The sequence below is a fragment of the Sus scrofa genome, chromosome 5 (assembly GCF_054392235.1).
Source record: "Sus scrofa isolate SSC_HxYL_T2T_F1_AM1 chromosome 5, Sscrofa_HxYL_maternal_Yorkshire_Landrace_v2.0, whole genome shotgun sequence".
Lineage (NCBI taxonomy): Eukaryota > Metazoa > Chordata > Mammalia > Artiodactyla > Suidae > Sus > Sus scrofa.
Window position 1 is genome coordinate 69,563,227 of NC_139387.1, and position 24,848 is coordinate 69,588,074.

At 41.5% G+C, this 24,848-nt stretch overlaps 2 protein-coding genes across 3 annotated transcripts in view; one reads left to right on the forward strand and one right to left on the reverse strand.

The window, feature by feature from the left end:
* The window catches only part of RIMKLB (ribosomal modification protein rimK like family member B), a 110,653-nt gene extending 87,646 nt beyond the window's left edge, over positions 1 to 23,007 (reverse strand). Inside the window, exons 1-2 of one of the 2 annotated variants that reach the window (XM_084956820.1) lie at positions 22,900 to 23,001; positions 2,164 to 2,274 (exon numbers count right to left, since the gene is read on the reverse strand). The gene's annotated coding sequence lies outside the window, so the exon portion shown is untranslated. Of the gene's footprint in view, positions 1 to 2,163; positions 2,275 to 22,899 lie in introns of both variants that reach the window. The other variant, XM_084956816.1, reaches the window with a different exon arrangement.
* Positions 7,145 to 17,182, forward strand: AICDA (activation induced cytidine deaminase). The gene is made up of 5 exons (XM_003126511.5): positions 7,145 to 7,244; positions 13,035 to 13,182; positions 14,349 to 14,619; positions 15,182 to 15,297; positions 15,670 to 17,182. Exons 1-5 carry the CDS (start codon positions 7,237 to 7,239, stop codon positions 15,721 to 15,723), a joined length of 597 nt encoding a protein of 198 aa, XP_003126559.1. The 5' UTR covers positions 7,145 to 7,236; the 3' UTR covers positions 15,724 to 17,182.
* Positions 23,008 to 24,848: the final 1,841 nt, after the last annotated feature.

A 24,848-nucleotide genomic window follows, 5' to 3' on the forward strand; every position in this document is an offset into this window, starting at 1 on the left:
GATGCTGTGCTTTCATACTCACACGATAAAGCTAAGTAGATTCTTGGCATCACTTGGTGAGGAAAGAACTTTTTCCCAGAGTCAGGTGTTTCTTAAGTGAAAGGCGCAAATCTAGGGCCCAAGTCTATCTTCCAAGACTGTCCTCCAGAAAATCTCTGCTTCCTATTGTCTCTATTAAAATTGTATCCACTCACCAGAGTAGGGTTTGATCCCTGGCCTCACTCAATGGGTTAAGGATCCAGCATTGCCGTGAGCTGTCTTGTACGTCGCAGATGTGGCTTGGATCCTGCATTGCTGTGCCTGTGGCATAGGCCAGCAGCTGTAACTCTGATTAGACTCCTAGCCCAAGAACTTCCATAGGCCTCAGGTGCGGCCATAAAAAGGAGAAAAAAAAAAAAAGCAAAAAAAGAAACTAGGTCAATTGTGAGATCTTAGGATCTCTTCTTCCTCTGAACCCACCGCACCGAGTGGGTGGATGTGTGTCCTGATACTGGGATTCAACAGGAGGGCAGGAGGCCATTGTTTGGGATGCTGTCATTATAATTCTCTATAGAGAACTATGGAATCATTGCTTCTCAATTCATTTCCCCATTAAACTGTCCTATAAAGAGTAAAATGAGAAATGCTGAGCATCCGAGACTATAATCCCAAATCACCCACACTGAGCTGAAATTCCCCTGGAATCTATGTTTTGCCTTTAACATTTTCCTGTTGCTCTATTTACCTGCCAGTGTTGGAGAATAAAAATCATGACATGGAAGATTTCAAAGTTTTTTTGCCTTCTTTAAGGCCGCACCCATGCCTATGAAAGTTCCCAGACTAGAGATTGAATCTAAGTCAGCAACGCTGGACACTTTAACCAAGTGTGCCTGGGAGGGGATCGAACCCAAGGCTCCAAAACAACCTGAGCCACTGCAATCGGATTCTACTGTACCACAGTGGGAACTCCAAGGACTTTTACTTTTTATATGGGGTTGAGAGAGGATAATGAGGAAAAAATGTTTTTTTGTTTATTGTTTTTTTTGTTTTTTTTTGTTTTTTTGGTCTTTTTGCTTTTTCAAGGGCTGCTCCTGCGGCATGTGGAGGTTCCCAGGCCAGGGGTCTAATCAGAGCTGTAGCTGCCGGCCTACGCCACAGCCACAGCAACGCCAGATCCGAGCAGCATCTGTGAGCAGCGTCTGTGACCTATACCACAGCTCACGGCAATGCCGGATCCTTAACCCACCGAGCCAAGCCAGGGATCGAACCTGCAACTTTATGGTTCCTAGTCGGATTCGTTAACCACTGAGCCACAAAAGGAACTCCAAAAATGGTTTCAAAAAAGTTTCAAAAAAACACTAATGTGCATATTATATATATTCGACTCTAAATAATTTTAAATGAAAATACCGTTTTCCCCTAATTTTTGAAATTTTTATGTTCTAGGATAGCATAACTTTTCTATCCTATAGTTTTGAACTCCCTGATCTACTGCTATGTACTCAAATTTAGGCAGAGCTCCAGATACGCATACCCAAGAGAAGCACAGGGCTAGATAAATGCTAAGATATGCATATCCCAGAGAAGCACGGGGCTAGATAAATGCTAAGGTTCCTTCAAATCTGAGATACTAGGACTCGGAAATTTTTTAGTCTTTTGACATTTAATACCTTAATTTTGTCATTTAAGTATTGTTTATTTTTAAAGCTTTAAGCAAAATTTAAATATAATGTGTATCACTGTTCCCCTACAAAGCTCAGCCTTACGCTTTCTCACAACAGGTCTTCAATAAATATTAATAAATGAATTTCAGTTTTCAAAGATGGTGTTCATTATCAAGTATTTTAGTTTTTTGTTTGTTTGTTTGTTTTCTTTTCGACTGCACCCATGGCATATGAAGTTTCCAGGCCAGGGGTCAAATTTGAGCCACAGCTGTGACCTACCCTACAGCTGTAACAACAGGGAACTTTAACCCACTGCGCCAAGTACTTATAAAAGCACTTTTTAAATTGCTTGCAAAGGGGTAGAACATCAAAACACAACAGATTCTTTTTTTCTCTCCAGCACCTTCACTTTCAAGTCCTGAATATCTAAAACATATGTGTATGTTGGAGAGAATCTTCTTTATGTAGTCTATACACTGAAAGGAAAAATTTTCACATCAGAAGATAGTATAGACTGTACCTTGAGGAGTTCACTTGTGTCTCAGTGGGTTAAGGACCCAAAGTTGTCATTGAAGCAGCTTGTGTCACTGTGGTGGCATGGGTTCTACCCTGGCCCAGGAGCTTCCATATCCTGTGAGCATGATCAAAAAACAAAAGAACGTACATTGACTATTTTGTGTTGTTTTTATTAGATTTTGCAAACTCAATCCAATCTAATTTATAAAATAGAATAAATATCCATGGATAATTCTGTTTTGGAAACCGGTTTGAAGGAATTGACTGATTGCTGCCCTTCTCTATTCTTTCCCACACTTCCTGGTCCTGTACGTTTCTCAACATGCAGCTTTTGTATATCTTTTTGGTGCTTGGCTCAAACTCATGTCCCATCATTGAAATGAGAGATGGGAAAACATTCTCATTCTGACTAAGAATGGCCAACAGAGACTCTTTTGACGAAACAAAGAACTCCAAAAGTCCCAGCTTCAATCAGATTTAGACTTCATTACTTAGACCAAAATTGTCCACATTTTTTTTTAATGTGGGAGAGAAATGTTATCTTGCATAAGCAACTTATTGAGTTTGCCTGATATATGCAGCCAAATCAATTCTAAGACACAGCGATAGGGGGAAAAACGCTTCTCTGCAGCTCTGATGAAGATTTCTAAGCTGATATGGTCAGATTAAGATCTGCAGGGTAGATTTTACTGGAATGATAGTATCACATAAGCTTTGGAGTAAGGCTGACCATAAAAATGAATGAAGTTCTGATGTCTGCTATAACATGTTTTCACCTATATGAGGTGTCTAGAATAGGAAAATTCACATAGATTACCAGGGGTTAGATGGAAGGGAGAATGGTGAATTATCGCTTAATGATCATGGGAAGTTTCTTTTTGGGGTCATGAAAAGGTTTTGGAGACAGTAGTGATGTTTGCACAACATCGTGAATGCAATTTATACCACTGGACTATGCGCTTAAAATGATCAGAATAGGGTGTTCACTGGTGGTTCAGTGGGTCAAGGATGTGACGTTATCACTGCTGTGGCTCTATCACTGCTGTGGCTCAGGCAGCTGCTATGGCGAGGGTTCAATCCCTGGCCTGGGGAAATTTCACCATGCTGTGGGCATGGCATGTGAGAGATTTGGAGAAATGAAATGTTTATAAAGGAAGCAGGTGAGAATAACCCATGACAATACAAGATAGAAAAGAGGATTTCTAGTAGAGGGGGTAGACCTGAGGACAGAGGAGCAAAGCTAGGACTGGGGTGTGGTCACGAGCAAGGCTCCTGTGAAGGACTCCTTGCCAACCATATGAGAGCCATAATTAATCTGTTAATGCATAAAGGCTTTGGTAAAACCCACCGAACCTTTATAATTTGGTGTGATTGTCCTGGAGGAAAGTGAGAGATGGCATGGTTAAAGGGAAGTGAGGCTTGCCCCACATCAAATCCACCCCCTCCTAGATAGTCTTAGAAGGTGAATTAGCATCTTTCCATCCCTGACTGGGGACCTACACGGAAGCAAAGAATTTGTAATTCATAGAATCGGTGACCTTGATCACAACTCAGAAGCTTAGGAGACACTGTTCCCACAACCAGCTTTCCTAGGCTTACCTGGATTGAAAGTGCTTAGCACAAGATAAGCATTCCTAACCGCATCCTAATCATTATAAGCATGCAAAATAATTCTAAGACTGAGATGGGAGCTATTTCAACCTCCTGGCCAGGAAAGCTGAGTTGCCAGCCCATCACTTTCAATTATATATTTACATGTTCAGTTACTTGATTCATGTTCATGTCCCTTCTCCCTTTTGAATTTAAGTTCAATAAGATTCTTATTGATTTTATTCAACATTGCTTCAGTGTCTACTACATGCCAACATAGTGCTAGTACTTTTCCTCCATAAAATTAAAAAAAAAAAAAAAAAAAAAGTCAGGCTGGAGTTCCCATCATGGCTCAGTGGTTAACAAATCCAACTAGGAACCATGAGGTTTCGGGTTCGATCCCTGGCCTCGCTCAGTGGTTTAAGGATCCGGCATTGCCGTAAGCTGTGGTGTAGGTCGAAGACATGTCTTGGATCCTGTGTTGCTGTGGCTGGGTGTGGGCCTGAGGTTACAGCTCTGATTAGACCCCTAGCCTGGGAACCTCCACATGCCGTGGGTGCAGCCCTAGAAAAAAACAGAAAGACAGAAGATAAAAAAAAAAGACCAAAAAACCTCTCCTCTCATGCACTCAATGAACATAGACAATAGTAGTGTATTTTAAGTGATAAGTGCTAAAGAAATGTAAATTGGGAAAAGCGAAAATAATGGTGCAATAGAGTTGAAACTTTTTTTATTTTATTTTTGTCTTTTTGTCTTTTCTAGGGCCTCACCCACGGTACATGGAGGTTCCCAGGCTAGGGGTCTAATCGGAGCTGTAGCCAGCTACGCCAGAGCCACAGCAACACCAGATCTGAGCTGCATCTGCCACCTACACCACAGCTCACGAGGCCAGGGATCGAACCTGCAACCGCATGGTTCCTGGTTGGTTGGATTTGTTTCCACTGTGCCACAATGGGAACTCCAGTTGAAACTTTTAGATAGAAGCCAACTACAACGAGTTTATGAGTAAAGATGTAAAATAAGGGATCAACTGTAACAATATCCAAGGGAAGAGCATTTCAGGCAGAGGGAACAGCATGTGCAAAGGCTGAGGCATGTTCTTTGCACGAGCAAAAAGACAGGTTAAGGCGGGGCAGATGGTGGAGGGTCTCGTGAGCCATTTTAAGGATATTGGCAATTACTGAGAATGAGTCATGGAGAATTTTGACAGAAGAGTGACGCAATCTGAAACGTTTCAGAAGGACTACTTGGATAGCTGTGCAGAGAATAGACTAGACTAATTGAAGAAAGGTGGAAGGCAGCAGGAAGACCAGTTGAGAGGCTGAATACAATCATCCAGGTTGCATCGACCTGGAGGTTGTGAAAAATCCGTGTTCTGGATTTATTCTGAAAGTAGAGTTAACGGGAGCTGGGCATGGGATTTAAAAAGGAAGAGAGCAATCAAGAAGATGGCCGGGTTGGCCTGAGTAATGAATGACATTGTCATTGAGACAGGGAAAGTGACAAAGGAGGTGGTTATGGGTTGGGAGTGAGAACTGGTACTAGACTTAGCCATGTTTAAAATGCCCATCAGACATCCTGAGGGAGATGCTGAAGTCGAAGATGGATACTTGCCTTGAGTTCAAGGGAAAGGTCCAAGCTAGAACCACAGACTTGGGCATCAAAGGTACAGATGGTATTCAAAGCCTTGAGACAGGAAGAGAGCAGGGGACCGCTGTGGCTTTGTGCACTATTGTATCCCCAGCACCTGGCACAGTTTCTACCATCTAGTGGGTATGAATTTTTTATTGAATGAATTAATAGAATGCGTATGGACTCAAATAGGAGGGAGAAACCTTTTTCTTTCTTTCTTTTTTTTTTTTCATTTTAGGACTGCTTGTGAAAGTTCCCAGGCTAGGGGTTGAATTGGAGCTGCAGGTGCCAGCCTACGCCACCGCCATAGTTAACACCAGATCCGAGCTGAATCTGTGACCTACACCACAGCTCACAGCAACAACGCCAGATCCTTTAACCCACTGAGCAAGTCTAGGGATCAAACCCATGTCGTCATGGTTACTAGTTGCATTCTTAACCCACTGAGCCACAACAGGAACTCTGAGAAGCAAAATCTTAATAGACCAGTTTGTATCAGGAAAGGAATAGCTATTTGAAAAGCTCAATCTGTTTTCCAAGTTCCATGCTATTACTTAGATGCCAATTCCATCTGATGAACTAATTATTATTATTATTTGTTTTTAAGGCCGGCACCCAAAGCATATGAAGTTCCCAGGCTAGGGATTGAATCAGAACTGCAGCTGCTGGCCTATACCACAGCCACGGGAACACCAGATCCAAGCCGGATCTTGACCTACACCACAGCTCGCGGCAACACTAGATCCTTAACCCACTGGTCAGGGCCAGGGATCGAACCTATATCTTATGGGTACTATTTGGGCTGGCTTCCGCTGAGCCACAACAGGAACTCCTGAAATATTTTTCAAGTGTTTCAGATGCCGTTGCCTCTAACTTCAAATTAATATATGGCTTTTGTGGAGATGACTTATCCGAAAGTTAATTTTTGGTGTCATCTAGTCTTCTGGCTGTTCTTGTAAAGCAATCAAAGGGGGGGAAAAATCAATAGTTTGGAGGCGAAATCTCTGTCCTAAGTCCTATATAACTGAGTTTACTTGCTGAGCCACACAGCTAAAGATGTTAGTGCTGGTCTCTATTGAGACTCAGAGATACTGTGTAATTAAATGAGGGAATACATGCATTGGCTGATGGAACAAGATGCTCAGGAACTGAGCCAAGTTCCTGTCATGGCTCAGTGGTTAACGAATCCCACTAGGAACCATGAGGTTGCGGGTTCGATCCCTGGCCTTGCTCAGTGGGTTAAGGATCCACCATTGCCGTGAGCTGTGGTGTAGGTTGCAGACGCGGCTCAGATCCCACATTGCCGTGGCTCTGGCGTAGGCCAGTGGCTACAGCTCCGATTAGACCTCTAGCCTGAGAACCTCCACATGCCATGGGTGTGGCCCTAGAAAGGACATAAAGACAAAAAAAAAAATAAAATTAAAAAAAGATGCTATTTAAATACTATTCATATTATTATGATGATGCCTTTAAAATTAATCATTTTCACCATGATTACAAATTTCCAAACTCTCTGCTCCTCCTGTCTCCTGATCTTTATTACCTGTGGAGCATGAACTGAATTTTTAGAAAGGCAGCCCTAAAAGAACCCATACATGAAGCAGAGTGGCCCTCAACCGTTTTGCCTATGCAACTCATGACAACCCCCGCCCATCTTCATTGGACCCAGACAGGAGGAGGAAGGCTGCTGGGGTCCCTGGTGGTGGTGATGCTATTGGGGGAGGAGCCCAAGGGGGCAAGTTCAAATTTGAATGTGTGGAGCCAATGCACTGTCAGAAGTCAGTGCAGCAGCAGTGGTGCTGGAGGCAAGTTTTCCTTGGCCTAAGAGTCTCAGGGAGCCACTCTGGAATCTACCATGGACAGGTAAAGCAGTCTACTTGTGGGTGGGTGGCCTTTCTCTCAGAGCAAATCTGAGTAATGAGACGGCTAAACTCTCCCTTTCTTCCCTATCACTGTCTGACTCACAAGATTCGCTTGGTCAAGATGCACATTTATTTCTCTGGATCTGTCTCATCTTCTGTTCAGATCTTACATGCTTTCTGCCAAATTCTCTCTTTCTTAACTTTTATGCACCATATATGGACTTGTCACTCATTGATGGTAGTAATATTAAGTAAGTAAATGGTAAGAGACTCAAATCATGAAAAGGTAAGAGCAATGCTATACTAAAAGCAGTAGTGGTAACTAATAATTCTGTAAACAGGAGTCCCTTGGTGGCTTAGGGGTTTACGGATCCGTTGTTGTCACTGCAGCGGCTCAGGTCACTGCTGTGGCATAGGTTCAATCCCTGGCTTGGGAACTTCCACAAGCTGCAGGCATGGCCAAAATAAATTCTGTAAACATTCAACAATAAAACCCATTGAAGAATAGCTTTCCAAGGGAGATTTTACTGAATAATTACACTCAGGAAATTATTTTTTTAAATGCCTATATTCAAAATTAATTGCTTGAAAGTCACTAGGACTGTGTCTGTTATGAGGAGATTAATTCACTCAAGCAACTTATTTAATATTATAGGCCCAATTGTTAGGCAGTTAATGGCATTTTTACTATTTCCATTGTCTTTCAATTCCTTCAGACATAATGTCTTCACATGAAGTTTATGACATGTTATCATAGAACTTTTTTTCATAGAGCTTATTCCTGTTTTTATGATTACTGCGAATGCATGAAAATTTATATCTAATCCAAATACTTTATCTCAATTTTATTCTTTTACAAAGGATCTAAACCACGTGGCCAAGAATCTTAATGGTAGACTAAATGTTCTTTGGGAAAATTTTGAGGGCAAAAATGTCAAATGTCAGCTCTGTTCACAGTGAGATTTTGAAAACGAATCTCAGGTACAAGAGAGGAACAGGACTCAGTGGAGATACTTGTAAATACTGAAATGCAAAGCAATGGTAAAAAGAGTCAAAATTCAGAGAAAGTCAGAGAAGGAGAAAAGATGAAATTCAATAGGAGAGAATTATTTTCATTAAGGAAAAGCCTCTCTGCAGAGCCCAGTAGTGACGGCACACGGCAGGAGAGGCTGATTATTTTTAAAGCATCTGTCTCTGGTTTGCATTGCTGGGGATGCAGCCAGTGTTCTGCGTCAGGGAACACAGCTGTCCTAGCAGCTGTCAACCTGCGGACGTGAAAGACTCTCTCTGCTGAGTCCTTCGTACCCTGAAGAGAAACCACGAAGAGGACAGGGTGTAGAAACAGGTTCCTAGCCCGTTAGGGGCAAGTGATGAATCAGGAAAGTCATTTAACAGCTCTGCCGCCCCAACCCCGCCAAACGTTAATTGACAGGTGACCATGATGCAATGCACTCTGACTGGTAGCTTCTGATGGAAACAGAACTATTGTATTTTCATGTGAGGTAGGAGGTAGAAGGCCATCTGATTCCTTAACCTATGTCCTGTCCTTTCCTGTACTCCTGGACGTTTCCTCCTCCTCAAGGTAACACCCCCCCCACCTGCGGTGCATGATCTAGTCCCCCCTCCCCACACCCACTTCCCATCCACACAGCCCAGGAAGACAGGTTAAAAGTAGAAGGAAATTTTTGGCAAGAGATTTTGAACCTATTTAAAACTGGGCCCCAAAGAGGATGTTTCTTCTTTTCTAAGCATTTATTATGTATTTGGTTTGTATGTAATATGCTGAGGGTGATTATATGTTAATTAATAATTAACAATTGTAATAGTAACAGTGGCAGTGCTATGGTGGTTACCATAGTAAATTACTATCACTTTAAAATAAAGTCAATTTGGAGTTCCTGCTGTGGCACAGTGGGATTGCTTGCATCTCTGCAGCACCAGGACACAAGTTCAATCCCTGGCCCCGTACGGCGGGTTAAAGGAGCCAGCCCAGGTTGCAGCTGCGTCTTGGATCTGATCCCTTGCCTGGGAACTCCATATGCCACAGGGCAGCCAAAAAAAGTAGTGTAAAAAATAAAGCCCCCCCCTTTTTTTCACAGTTTTCAATTTTTTTTTTTTTTTTTTTTTTTTTTTTTTTTTGGCATGTGGAAGTTCCCAGGCCAGGCCAGGTATAGAATCGGTGCCACAGCAGCGGCCCAAGCGACTACAGTGACAATGTCAGATCCTTTACCCACTGGGCCACAAGAGAACTCCAAGCCAATTTTTATTAGATTCTTGTTAGCATCCAATTCAGATTCTTGCCAAATATGCATTTTTTATTTTAAAATAATGATTGACTAATTTTTTATAGTTTTATATACATAATGGATATGGGGCAATATGTCTAATTCTCTGCCTCAGGATTTAAAATGGATTCCAATAAGCTTCAAATTGCATTCAAGATATTCAAAGTGCAATAACTTTAAAAATGTCTAACCCTGGAGTTCCTGTTGTGGCTCAGTGGTTAACGAAACCAACTAGGAACCATGAGGTTGCGGGTTCGATCCCTGGCCTCACTCAGTGGGTTAAGGATCCAGCATTGCCATGAGCTGTGGTATAGGTCGCAAGCTGTGGTGTAGGTTGCAGATGCGGGCTCGGATCCCACGTTGCTGTGGCTGTGGTATAGGCTGGCGATTCCAGCTCTGATTAGACCCCTAGGCTGGAAACTCCATGTGCCATGGGAGTGGCCCAAAAAAGACAAAAAAAAAAAAAAAAAAAAAAACTCTAGCCCTTGCTTATTTAACAAAATATTAGAGCACTTGACTTTTAAATTCAGGGTTCTATCTCATGCACTCCATTATTAAAATATCAATAATCAGCATATTGTCCATTATGTCTTTGGACTGGTACATGAATGTAGAAGCTTTATTCATTCACAAGAGTCCCAAAGTGGAAACAATCCAACTGTCCATCAACAGCTGAATGAATGTGCAGCACCCAGCCAATGGAATATTGCTTTGCAGTTACAAAAAAAAAAAAAAAAAACTCTCTTGATACACATACCACCATGAGTGAATGTCAAAGTCATAACATGCTTAGTGAAAGAAGTCAGACACACACAAAGGAGGTCATAATGTCTGCTTTATATGAAATTCTAGGAAAGAAGCAGTAATTATAGCTACAGAAAGCAGATCAGCGGTGGGCCTGAGAGGGAGGGAAAGAACTGACTGAAGAGGTGCATGAAGAAACTGGTGGGGAGGGGTGCGCTGAAAATGTTCTGTATCCTGATTGGGGTTTTGGATGTTTACATCTGCCAATATTCATAGAATTGTACATTTAAGTGGGTGAAGTATGTAAATTATACCTCAATGTTTAAAAAAAAATTTTTTTTTAAAGTTTCAATTCTCATGCCAGCAAACCGTATTCAAATTACTAAGTCATTGCTTTTACAAGTTCTCTGCACTTCTGCTCATTGCCACTAGATGGCAGAATTCTCTCCACCAGTTAGATAAGTGCACAGCGGGACAAAAACCAGGGACACTACCGGGCTTTGCTATTAACCACACTATAGCTTGGGTTATGCTCACAACCACAGAGAAACTTGTGTTAGCAGAGAGTATATCCACAAATTCATCTCAAAGAAGCTGCTAGGAAACAGAGCAATCTGTCCCTGTGTGTGAACACAGCAAAATAATTATGTTAGTTTGCAAAACTACACAAGAAATCAGCATAATCAAATCCTGTAAATTTATACCTATTAAAAGACCAGAAGGGAAAACTTAGGCATGTTAACAGTAGTTATCACTAGATAGTATGTCTAATTATCATTAGTATTGGTATTCTAAGCTTTTAAATTCTTTCATATTTAAAAACTTGTCTACTTTTTTGGAGTAATTCAAGTTGACAGCCAAGTATTAATTTTGTACTTTTTTTAATTTGGCCTTGCCCAAGGCATGTGGAAGTTCACTGGCCAGGGATGGAAACTGCACCACAGCAGCAACCTGAGCCCCTGCAGTGACAACGCCAGATCCTTAACCTGAGGCCCCACAGGAGAACTCCCATGACTTTACATTTGACTCAAAAAATGACACTTCCTGACTCAAAATAGGAAGTCTAATTGAGGAGACAGATGTCAGCAATCAATTGATTACAAAGGCTGACTGCTTTGATGGGGTAAGCAGAGAACAACAGGAAATCACTGAAGGGTTTTTGGTTGCTGTTAATATTCGATTTTTGCCTAGAAATTTTGGGGTAGTGACTGTGAGATACATCTTACTGGAAGAGCTGAAATTGTGGTTAGGCTTTGAAGGATGTAAAGGTTTTGCCCAGAGGGAAAAGGCAGGAAGAATTCGGTCAGGGGACGTGCATCAGCAAAGTCACTGGAAAGAAAAAAGGAGCGCAGCAGGGGACAGAGGGGGGAGGAGGACTGCAGTGGTGGGGAAAAGAAGAGAAAAAGTCCTAGGAAACTAGAAATGCAGCTTGATACTGAAAAAGCTGGCCTAAATACCACGTTACAGAGTTTGGAGTTTATTCTGTGGGCAGAACCTAGGGGCTCTTGGGGAGTTCCCTGATGGTGCAGTGGGTTAAGGATCTGGGGTCATCACTGCTGTAGCATGGGTTCCATCCCTGTCTCCAGGGGCAAAAAAGAAAAAAAGAAAAAAAAATCTTTATTTAAAAATAAAAATCTAAAACTGTAATTGTAATGTATACATGTAAGGATAACCTGACCCCCTTGCTGTACAGTGGGAAAATAAAAAAAAAAATAAAAAATTAAAAAAAATAAAAATCTAAAAAAAAGTTAGAAAAGAAATTAAAAAAAAAAAAAGTTGGGGGTTTTTGGCATGGGAATGATAGTCTAGTCTCACACCTGGGTTTCTTGTGCGGTCCCTCCGGTACAGCATGGCCAATGTTATTTTGAAGGGACTGGAGAGATAAGAGGTTAGGCCAGTGGTAAAGATTAGGGCTTGGACTGAAACCGAAAACAGAGGGAATAGAACAGGGACCAATCAGTAAATGCAGAGGACTAATTGAATATGAGGAGTGAAGAAGAAGCAGATGATTCCCAAGCTTTGAACCTGGTTACCGAGGGTGGAAAGTCAGTGAGAGAAGAGAGGCAGGTCAGGATGGAGGGCAATTTGGGGATAAATACTGTTATGAGCATGTTTGAGGTACACATTGGACATTTAGCTAGAGATTGGAGGGGGAACCCAAGAAGATCAGTATGGGACGAGAGAACATGTTTGTAATTCCAAGTTATCAGCATCTAGAAGGCCTATGGCTTTGAAGTTCTTGCTGTCTCTCGACTGTTCTTAAATATAAGCATGAAAGGGGGTTTATATTGGATTCAGTAAGTCTCAGGCATCATCCAGCAAAGAAGGCAAGAGCATCTTCTCTGATTTGGCCCAAGTATCAGATTTGTTAAAAAGCTGAAGAAAGCCTAAAAAATTAATTAATTAATTAATTTAAAAAAAGAAAAGAGTTCCCGTCATGGCGGTGGTTAACGAATCCGACTGGGAACCACGAGGTTGCGGGTTCGATCCCTGGCCTCGCTCAGTGGGTTAAGGATCCAGCCTTGCCGTAAGCTGTGGTGTGGGCCGCAGATGTGGCTCGGATCCCACGTTGCTGTGGCTCTGGCGTAGGCCAGTGGCTACGGCTCCGATTGGACCCCTAGCCTGGGAATCTCCATATGCTGCGGAAGCAGCCCTAGAAAAGGCAAAAAGACAAAAAAATAAAATAAAAAGAAAGCAAGCCTGGTGTGATGGGTGGATCAGCTGAGCTCCTGCACACACTTCCTCCTTCCTCTCACCCACAGCCTCCTGATGAAGCAGAGGCAGTTCCTCTACCAATTCAAAAACGTGCGCTGGGCCAAGGGCCGCCACGAGACCTACTTGTGCTATGTGGTGAAGCGGCGGGATAGTGCCACCTCCTTCTCACTGGACTTCGGGCACCTTCGAAACAAGGTATCAATTAAAATTTCCTTCCCAGGCCGTTCAAAGCTAAACTCAGGGCACTTTTAGAGCCTCCTGCTGATGGTCCTACGTTCAGCCTGTTCATTGGTCTCCACTAGACTCCTGAAACCTTTTTCACATGTCCATGCAAGCACAACAGCTTTGCCTCAAAGGGTGTCATCAATGCCAGATCCTTAATGCACTGGACCACAGCAGGAACTCCTCAGGTTGAATTTTAAATGTGAAAAACAAATTGAGTATTTAGCAATTTTACAAACTGGGGAAAAGGAGGTCTCTTGTGGCACAATGGGTTAAGGAGCCGGTGTTGTCACGGCAGTGGCTTGGTTTCCCAGGGGATACAAGTTGTGTTTACACCATACGGTAGTCCTTGAAGTGTACAAGAGCATTATATCTAAACCCCCCCAAAAGTACAAATCTTAATTTTAAAAGTTTATTGCTCAGAATTGCTATCTGAGCCTTCAGGAGTAACATCAAAGATCACTGACCACAAAAAAAAAAAAAAATCACCAACCACAAAGATCACCCTAAACAAATATAAAAGTTTGAAATTTGCAAGAGACACAATGTGAGCAAACGCTGTTGGAAAACATGACACTGAGAGACTTGCTCCAGGCAGGCTTGCCACACACCTTCAAAACCTGCAAAATCCAATACAGCCAAGCACAGTAAAATAAGACCTGCCTGTATTTCATTGCTCTTAGACCATAGCAGCCAGCGCCTCTTGTAGGCCTCATCGAAATCTATACCCTAACCCCAAATTTCCTGACCTCCAGCTAGTGAGGTCAACAGGCACTTCCAATCAATTTTCCTTCCCTTCCAAGGAAGGAAAAGTAACTTCACAAACGCAAATGAAAGCCCTGTGATAGCATGATGCTGTTTCTTTCATCCACTCAACTCATTCCATCCTCCCCATTCCACAGCAAATCCATAGGCTTTCCCCTTCCTAAGGCAAAGAGTTTGAGGTCACCACTTAGCATTGTACCCTTTCCAGCAGATGCTTAACCTTTCTGACACCTGCAGGACAAAACCGCAGACACTCCAAAATAAAATGTTGCAGAGGGAGGGTCCCACATTAATGATCGTAAAAGCAACCAGCACGCCAGTCAACATGAAGGCTCTGAGCCTTCCACTCTCTGAGCCTTCCACTCTGTTTGCAGTCCGGGTGCCACGTGGAATTGCTCTTCCTTCGTTACATCTCCGACTGGGACCTGGACCCGGGCCGGTGCTACCGTGTCACCTGGTTCACGTCTTGGAGCCCCTGCTACGACTGTGCACGTCACGTGGCAAACTTCCTCAGAGGGAACCCCAACCTGAGTCTGAGGATCTTCACCGCGCGCCTCTACTTCTGCGACGGCTACAAGGCGGAGCCTGAGGGGCTGCGGCGGCTGCACCGCGCGGGGGTCCAAATCGCCATCATGACCTTCAAAGGTGTGCGGGGCTCCCCTCCACCCAGCTCAGCCAGGCGGGGCTTACCATTGAGAGTGGGAAGAGCCAGAGGGGAAATTCACGGGGGCAGAATCCTGTGGGTGTTACTAGTTTGCCTTTGGAGTCAAAAATGATCAGCTAAGAGTTCCTGTCGTGGCGCAGTGGTTAACAAATCCGACTAGGAACCTAGAGGTTGTGGGTTCGATTCCTGGCCTTGCTTAGTGGGTTAGGGATCCGGCGTTGCCGTGAGCTGTGGTGTAGGTGGCAGACGCGGCTCGGATCCTGCGTTGCTGTGGCTCTGGCATAGGCCGGTGGCTACAGCTCCGATTAGACCCCTAGTCTGGGAACCTCCATATGCCACGGGAAGCAGCCCTAGAAAAGGCAAAAAGACCAAAAAAAAAAAATCAGCTAGAATTGGAGGAAAAGAATCAATGACTTGGACCCGAGGCTTTGGGGGAAATGAGAATTGAGGGGGCCGGGTTTTTCTCTCTTTCCTCTTGACTTGAGTGAGATCTGAGCCACCTTCTTTCTACCCCCTTCCCCGGCCCTTTTTTTTTTTTTGAAGATTACTTTTATTGCTGGAATACTTTTGTGGAAAATCGCGAAAGAAGTTTCAAAGCCTGGGAGGGGCTGCATGAAAATTCTGTTCGTCTGACCAGACAGCTTCGTCGCATCCTTTTGGTAAGGGACTTCCCTGCTTCTCACTGTCTTTCTCTCCCAAAGTCATCTTTTCCTGCAGCGACTTCTATTGTTTCCTATATTCCCTACATTTTCCTCTGTGCATATGTGTCTATTTATCACTTTTTCCTATGATGAAAACTTTCTCTTTTTTGTTGTCATTTCTCCTGTAATTGAGTTTGCTCTTCTGTTATTTCACAGTTCAGAGCCCTCTGCTAAGATTCCCTTTCCGTCCTTCCCCTTTTTCCTCACCCACATCTTCTTAGACTTCTCAGGATCCGTTTCTCCTGGTAAAATTCCTTCTTCCTACTTCCTCTCCCTCTCAACTTACTTTCTTCAAAAATGTTACCAACGTCACCCACTCTTTCTCCACAGCCCCTGTATGAGGTTGATGACTTACGAGATGCGTTTCGTACGTTGGGACTTTGATACCAGCCTCCACATACAAAGAAATATCTCTGAAGATAGTGGGTAAAAAGCTATCCTTCAAGAACAGTCCTTCAAGAATTCTGTTTTTCTTCAACTCTCTTTCTTTTGAGTTTAGGAAAAAAAGTATTCATATATGACTTTAAGAAATGTCTTGAAAATAGACAACGAACACAGGCCCACCAGGGTAATGCCAGTGTTGGTGCAGTTTTTAGTGCAACATCGCACCCTACTGGGAGATGACAGAACTGCAGGTCCTTGGAGCACCTAAGTGTCAACATTAAGCAGAGAGAAAGCAGAAGGTAAATGCTTCAAGAGCAGGGTGAAAGGATCAAATTTTTATAACCAATATCCTTCATTATTAGATTCTGAGTTTTCCATGGTGTTAATGATAGATTTTTTCTACTCTTTTCCTTTGGCGTTCATTTGCAAGTGAACAAGCTTCTGTCAGGCTGTGCTCTATAGAACTTTCTAAGGAGAGAACCTGGGTGATGATAAACCCTGAGCCATCTCTTCAGAGCATTAATATTCAAGCATGTGCTGTATGTCTTAATTGTCTGAAGCATGTTTTTCAGGTTTGTACATAAGAGAATTTGTTTTCTTGGTATGAAATGCACATGGTCACCTTCAGGCTCTTTATAATAAAGGATCTTAAAATGAATGAAGACCTTCTAAAAGTGAATTGATGCCTCAAGTAACAAATGTGCAAACAGATCTTTTGACAGTAACTTTTGAAAGCACACATTTCCCATAAAACTAGTGAACTCGGAAGGGAGTTGCTTGAAAGCTAAGAAAAATCTATTCTCTTTGGTGGGTTTTTGAACTTCAGTAAGGCCAGCCAGGTTAAGGTTTTCCCTTTTGTATGTATGCATTGCTTCTCTCAAAGAAATGACAGTGTAAGAAGCTGTGATTAAAAAAAAAAAAAAAAAAAAAAAAAAAAAAGAATATTTGGAAAGGATGAGCATTGTAAGGAAAGTGTTTTATCCAGCAAAATAGCAGAGTGAGCCAAACGGCAGAGAGCAGTTGTCTGTCCCTAACAACTCCCCTGGACTGTGAGAAAAATATCAGAATAACCATATATCACTGTGCAGTTATCACCTAGCAACCCTTGCAAGGCAGATAAACAAATCCACAGGAAAATTTGAACTCCTAATTGTATTATTCTACTCTTACTGTATGTATATAGTTTCTGAAAGTTAATTATTAAAAATCCTTGTTCATGTATTACTCATTCATATTGTATATTGTGCTACGTAGTATCTAATCTTTTTTTTTTATCATTCTTTCCCTTTCTGATGTATTGAAATGGATTCCTAATGTCTTACCTTTGAAAAATTCCGAATGTTTATACCTTTAGAAATGCTTCTAATAGCAAGCATGTGATTCTGTCGTGGTCTAGTATTGTAATAAAATTGCTATAAAACCATTCTCCTGATTTTTAGTAAATTTTTCCCACAGCAGATTTGATTCTGGCTCATTTCAATCAACTGAATAAATGATAAATAATTTTGGAGATAAAATGCCAAATTAAAATATCCCCAATGATTTTTAAAGTTAAATTACAGGAGTGCCTTTTGTGGTACAGTAGGTTAAGGCTGTGGTGTTGTCACTGCAGCTACTCAGGTTGGGCCTATGGTGCAGGTTCGCGCCCTATCCCAGGAACTTTCACATGCTGCTGGTGCAGCCAAAAAAAAAAGTTTAAATTACAAAGTCAGTATGGGAGTTCCCGCTGTGGAACAATAGGTTAAGAATCTGACTGCAGCGGCTTGGGTTGATCCCTGGCCCCAGAATTTCTTCTATATGCTGTGGGTGCAACCATAAAAATAATAATAATTTTTTTAAAAATCTTGAGTTCCCATCGTGGCCCAGCAGTTAACGAATCTGACTAGTATCCTTGAGGACGCAGGTTTGATCCTTGGCCTCGCTCAGGATCTGGCATTGCCGTAAGCTGTGATGTAGGTCGCAGATGTGGCTCAGATCTGGCGTTGCTGTGGCTGTGGCGTAGGCCAGCAGCTACAGCTCCAATTCTACCCCTAGTCTGGGAACCTCCCTATGCCACAGATGCAGCCCTAAAAAGAAAATGAAAAATCCAACAACAAAGTCAGTATGATAGAACAGACTTCAGAGTCCAGAAATAAGCCCATGTGTCTATGTTCAACTGATTTCTGACAAGGATGCCAGGACCATTCAAAGGGACAAAGAACAGAGCTTTCAGCAGATGATGCTAGGTCAACTTGCACTTATATGCAAAATAATGACTGTGAACCTCTACCACAGAACAGTTAATTCAAAATGTATCAAATACCTAAATCTAAGAACCCAGCCCTAAGTAGTACCTGCTTAAGTCTGGTCTTTCAAACTCAGGGAAGGCCTAAGATACGAAAGCATTTTTCAAGAAACAAGAAATGGGGGACACAGAGGGGCTTTTGTACCCAAAAGAGTCCTTTTCATTCTCCCCTTTTCTTTAATAAGACTCAATCCTAAGGGGAATGGGGGTGGAACAAGAAAGGGAATAAAATTTTTGACAGAGAGATTAATCATAAATTCAGCAGGGGAATTCTTTTGGGGGGATTCAGATTTCAAATTCACAGAATGGGGGAAAAATACTTATAACTATTTTATCTGATGAGCTGAGTATCCAGAATATACAAAAGATTCTAAAGACCACCTAACTTAACAATGGCCAAGAGATTCAAATACATTTCTCCAAAGAAGATTTACAAATGGCTAGTAAGTACATAGATTCTCAACATTCTTAGTGATTAGGGAAATGCAAATCAAAATCACAATGAGACACTAAACGATTATTGGTGAGAATGTGGAGAAGTTAAAACAGTCATGTGTTAGCTAGTGGAAATGCAAAACTGTATTATGAAAAACAATTTGGTGATTCCTCAAAAGCCAATTCATTTTGGCTCAGTGGTAAAGAACCAGACTAGTATCTGAGGACATAGTTTTGATCCCTGGCCCCACTCGATGGGTTAAAGATCCAGCTTTGCTGTGAGCTGCAATGTAAGTTGCAGATGAAGCTCGGATCTGGCTGAGCTCTGGCATAGGCTGGCAGCTGCAGCTTCAGATTTGACCCCTAGTCTAGGAACTTTCATATGCCAAGGATGCAGCCTTGAAAAGAACACACACGCACGCGTGCGCGCGTGTCCTCTAAGACACAGCACTTTCACTCCTTGGCATAATATCCAAGAAGATTAACATATGTTCAAACAAAACTTTGTACATGACTACTCTAGCAGTTTTTATAGTAGCCAAAAAGTGGAAACACCCAAATGTCCATCAACTGATCCATAGATTAATGAAGGGGTATATCCATAGAATGATATTTTACTTGGTTATAAAAAGGGAGTACTGATACATCCTACAACATAGATAAACCTTAGAAACAATGTGAAAGAAGCCAGATGCAAAAGACCAACTATCCTACATTTCCATTGATATGAAAATGCCCAAAATTGTTAAATCTAGAGTTCTGGTTTCATGCAACAGTGGGCAAGGTATTGGAACTTTGTAAAGCTTTAATTTCCTATCTGTGAAATGGGCATATGAAGGTCAATTCTTCATATATTTTTGGTATTTAATTGGAAGATTATACAAACCTGGTCCTAGAGCACTGCCGTCCTATTTATAAGGTGGAAACCTAGAAACCACACTTGACTTCACTGTCTGCCCCCGTATCCGGTCCTATAGACTTTGTGTGCTAAATTATCTCTTGAATTTACTTTTCTCTATGCTCCACTAGCACTTTAGTTGGAGGGCAAGGAGCAGCTCCTGACAGTTGAGAACTGGCCTGGGACACATAACTGGGCCATATCATTTTCTTGTTGGACATAAACAGTCTCATAGAAAACAAAAAAAAACCTAAAAGAACACCAACCTCAGACAAGATTACTCTAAGACCACGATGCATTATTTGTCGGAGACACCCACAAAAATACCAAACACCCCATCTCTTGGCTTGAATGGCTGCTACTTTGTTACCAGTTACAGCTCTTCCCCAAAGGCTTAGTGTCAACAATCAGAGGATTGACTTATTCCCTCACAATGTCAGTCTAAAGCAAACCTCCATTTTCTTAGATCCTTCTCCAATAAATTCCCAAACCAAAGTCTATAATTGAACTAGTAGCTGTGGAGCGTCTCGGTAAGAGAAACAGTCTCTTACACAGAAACTTCGCTGGTTCCCCATGACAGGTGTTTCCCCATCGGGGCAAGAGTCATCAGTCTTACTTGTCCAACTGCAGGTGTGTTCTTCCTGGCCTCTGGCTGGAGGCCATTGACATACCTTAGTTGGAGCTATTCACATCTCTTGTATAGTCTATTGCAAGCATTATAGTATTTACCAATTCTTATTACATTATATTGAGTTTCTGAGGATGATGAGTTTTTTTTTATGAGAAATAAATGCTGAACCTGTTCAAGAAAATTGGGGGATTTAGTCACAGAGGATGTCATATACAGTGTGTTACAATTTATATAAAGGTTCAATTCACTGAAGACACAAATTTAAATAACTATTTTTTTTTTCTTTAAGTTTGTGTTCCCGCTATATAGCACAGGGAACTATATCTAGTCACCTGTGATTGAACATAATGGAGGATAATGTGAGAAAAGGAATATATATATATATATATATATATATATATATATATGACTGGGTCACTTTACCATACGGTAGAAATTGACAATGAAAAAATTAAAAATCTTTTTTTAATCTTTTTGCCATTTCTAGGGCTTCTCCCACAGCATATGGAGGTTCCCAGGCTAGGGGTCCAATCGGAGCTGTAGCCACCAACCTACGCCACAGCCACAGCAACGTGGGATCTGAGCTGCGACTGTGACCTACATCACAGCTCACAGCAACGCTGGATCCTTAACCCACTGAGCAAGGCCAGGGATCGAACCCGGAACCTCATGTTTCCTAGTTGGATTCATTAACCACTAAGCCACGACGGGAACTTCAAAAAAATAAAGTTTGTGTTATGTGATTTGTGTTAAATGACACAAATTATTTTGTATTAAATAAGAGTGATCCCTTTCACGTGTTCTTTAACATTAGAGCAACTTGAAACAGAGATTAAATTTAAAACAAATTTGGGAGTTCCTGTCATGGCTTTGTCAGTGGTTAACGAATCCAACTAGCAACCATGAGGTTGCAGGTTCAATCCCTGGCCTTGCTCGGTGGGTTAAGGATCTGGCGTTGCCGTGAGCTGTGGTGTAGGTAGCAGAGGTGGCTCGGATCCCGAGTTGCTGTGGCTCTGCCACAAGCCGGTGGCTACAGCTCTGATTAGACCCCTAGCCTGGGAACCTCCATATGCCACGGGGGCAGCCCTGGAAAAGGCAAAAAGCCAAAAAAATAAAAAAATAAAAAGCAAATTTGATTACGCTAATTTCAACATTTTAAGTTATACCACCCAAACTGCTTTATAGGGAAGATTTGCAAACAAACATAATAAATTAAACCTATAACAGGGCAAAATAAATGTTATATTTCCACCTCAATACTGTTAACAGGCTTAATCTAATTCCTTTAAACCTTTCGGCTTAAAATGCCAATATCTACTGCAGGATTCTTTACATTACATTTGAATGCATATTATCTTGAACTATAGCTAAAGGTATTAATGTAACTGGTTTGATCAACTTCATCATTTATGATTCAAATCCAGACTTCCAAGTTTAGTATTTAATCTATTTAAAGATTTTAAAATTTAGTATCTAAGATGAGCTGAAAATTAAGGGCCATAATGTAGATGCTTGCCCAGAGATTTAGAGATCCAGATCAGACATGGAATCTGAACTACATGAAATCCAGGCTTTTTCTAGGTCATTCTAAGTTATTTGTTATCAGATTCCCCAAGGACTCTTAGCAACTAAATTTTAGTCACCTGATATGGGTAGATGGAATCTGGCAACCCAGGTTGCAGCTAACTTCCTTCTCTACCGATTGGATTAGTTTTGACCACAATTCCAAGGTGGAACTGTAATTGGAACCATGGGCTACAAGGGAACTCCCCAAGGTCATTCTTATGTGACTATGTGGGAAGTTAAATAACAATACAAATACTATGCAGCTTGAAAAGTTGCAAGGCACTATTATGACGTGTTAATAGTAATGTATTAGATTTCTAGAACTAGAATGATGTCTCTGTGATGAAAAAATCCTCTGGGGGTTCCTGTTGTGCCTCAGTGGGTTACAACCTGACTAGCATCCGTGAGGATGCAACCAGGGATCAAACTCACATCCTCATGGATACTAGCCCTATTCCTTTCTGCTGCACCACAACAGGAACTCCCCAGACTATTTCATATATACAGTACCTTTAATCCAGCATTCCATTTCTAGGAATCTCATCTAAAGAAATCTCTCATACGTATACCCAAGATTACATATATAAGCATAGTCATTCCAACACTGCAATAAGGAAAGTCCACAGTAGAATGATAAATATATTACAAAACCGCCATTCTTAGTAAAAGTACGCGACAATTTTAAAAGATTGATTTAAAGCTGCGTATGTAGAGACATAATACAAAAATATGCAAATCATATTGCTAAGAGAGAAAGTTCTATAAAACACTTACATACAGCTTAATTTCATACGTACTTTAATGCCTATATATAGGTTACAGACCTTTCTTAAAATCTGCATGTACATAAAGGTATATATGTATACACATATGCTTAACCAAAGGCTGAAAAGATAAAATCCAAACTATCAGCTGTGGTTATTTCCAGGAAGAAAAACTGAATGGGAAGAAAAAAGTGGGGGTGAAAGGAACCTTAAAAATTTTTTTTGGTTTTTGGTTTTTGTTTTTTTTTCACTCTACAAAAAAATAAAAGTGTCACTTGTAACTTTTAAAGAATATTGAAGAAGAAAAAAATAACATTTAAAAGTTAGGACTCAATAGGAATTCACTATTTTTCTATTCTCCAGTGTTTACTGACATATAGAATATGCCACTGTTTTTAAGTTGAGAAGGTTCTAGTAAAACAAGTCTTGCACATAGATCACACGTGGCTAAAAGTTTTCCTTCAATTACCAGTGATTTCTGAAACACTTGGAGTGTTGGACAATGTGCAGGAAAGGGAATCTAGTCAGGGTTTAGCTAGAGAAAGAGAACCATCAAGAGACATACATAATACATTAAGGAATTGAGGAATTAACTCACGCGGCTGAAGCTCTGGGCAGAGTCCAGAATCTGCCTGCAGGCTGGGAGGACTGGGAGGAAGAATTCTGGGCAGACGCTTCAGTCCTCTGGTGAAATATCTTCAGAGAAGCCTCTCAGTTCTCTCCTTAAATCCTTAAAACAACTTAATGAGGCCCGCCCAGATTATGTAAAATACTTAGAATAAATGGATTACTGACTATAAATACAATCTACAAGATACTCCAGTTTGAGTAACTGGAGCCTCGCAAAACTGATACATAAAACCCATGTTGCAGCGTGTATACATGAAAAGCAAAACAAAACAAAAAACCCAAAGTAAAAAAGAACACATTACAGAGAGCTGATATTTTTTTGAGCTCAGACTGGATGCTTGTCACAGTACTAGCCGTATTACACGTTTTAGTCTGCCCAGCTAACCTAGAGATGGATTTAAACTTAGGTATTTGAGATTCTATACTTGCCTTAGTGTAGCTTATTTAGTTACAGATAATGGAAACCAACTCAATTTACTCATAAAAAGGGGATTTATTTTACAGTCACACTCAGACAACAAAGAGAAAAGTGCCATGGTTTTTCACTAGTGACTATGAGGGTTCCAGTGAGTGGATACTTCTGTCTCTTTTTCAGGGACCACATGGCCTCTGTCTTGCTCAGCATCTCCTTCTTCTCCCTTATTATCTGTCTTCCTCTTTTTTTTTATTGTTGGCGCTTGCAGTATCTGGAAGTGGCTGGATCAGGGATGGAACCTGTACCACGGCAGCTACAATATGGGATCCTTAAGCCACTGAGCCACCAGGGAACTCCGGCTGTCTTCCTCTTTTCAAATTTCCTTCTCCATGATAACTTAACACATCATAGATACTCCTACTCCTATCTTCTCCACTTTTTATTCTTTTTTTTTTTTTTTTGCTTTTGCTTTCAGGGCCACACTCTGGGCATATGGAAGTTTCCAGGCTAGGGATCGAATCAGAGCTAGGACCACAAGCCTACGCTACAGTCTACGCTACAGCCCAATACCAGATCTGAGGCGAGTCTGTGACTTATACCACAGCTCACAGCAACACCAGATCCCTGACCCACTGAGCAAAGCCAGGGATCGAACTGCATCCTCATAGATTCTAGGTGGGTTCATTTCCACTCTACCACAATGGGAACTCCTCTACTTTTTATTCTTAATCATTATGGCTCATTGGCTTTTTTTTAATATATATTTTTGTGGCCACACCCACAGCATATGGAGGTTCCCAGACTGGGGGTCCAATGGGAGGTGTAGCAGTGTCTTCGACCTATATGGCAACACTGGATCCTTAACCCACTAGGCAAGGCCAGGGATCAAACCTTCATCTTCATGGATACTAGTCAGATTCATTTCCTCTGAGCCACGACGGGAACTTCTCATTGGCTTTTTTTTTTTTAATTTCCCAAAGAGGAACAATTTAATTGCCCCAAATAATCTTTTGGGCCATTCAAAGTATGTACAGCAGAAATTATCACAGCCTTGTAAATTAACTATAGTTCAATAAAACTTAAATAGTAATAAGTGCAAACAGCAAACAAAACAAAAAAGTATGTTACTACTCAAGTATTGTCAGTAGGGATTAGAAATGAAAGGTGTTGAGTAGTTTATAAAAACTTAATTTGAAAAAGTCGGAGTTCCCATCATGGCGCAGCGGTTAACAAATCCGACTAGGAACCATGAGGTTGCAGGTTCAATCCCTGGCCTTGCTCAGTGGGTTAAGGATCCGGTGTTGCCGTGAGCTATGGTGTAGGTTGCAGACGCTGCTTGGATCCTGCATTGCCGTGGGCTCTGGCATAGACCAGCGACTATGGCTCCAATTAGACCCCCTAGCCTGGGAACCTCCATATGCCTCGGTCACAGCCCAAGAAAAGGCAATAAGACAAAAAAAAAAAAAAAAAAAAAAAAAAGGAAGGAAGGAAGAAAGAAAAGG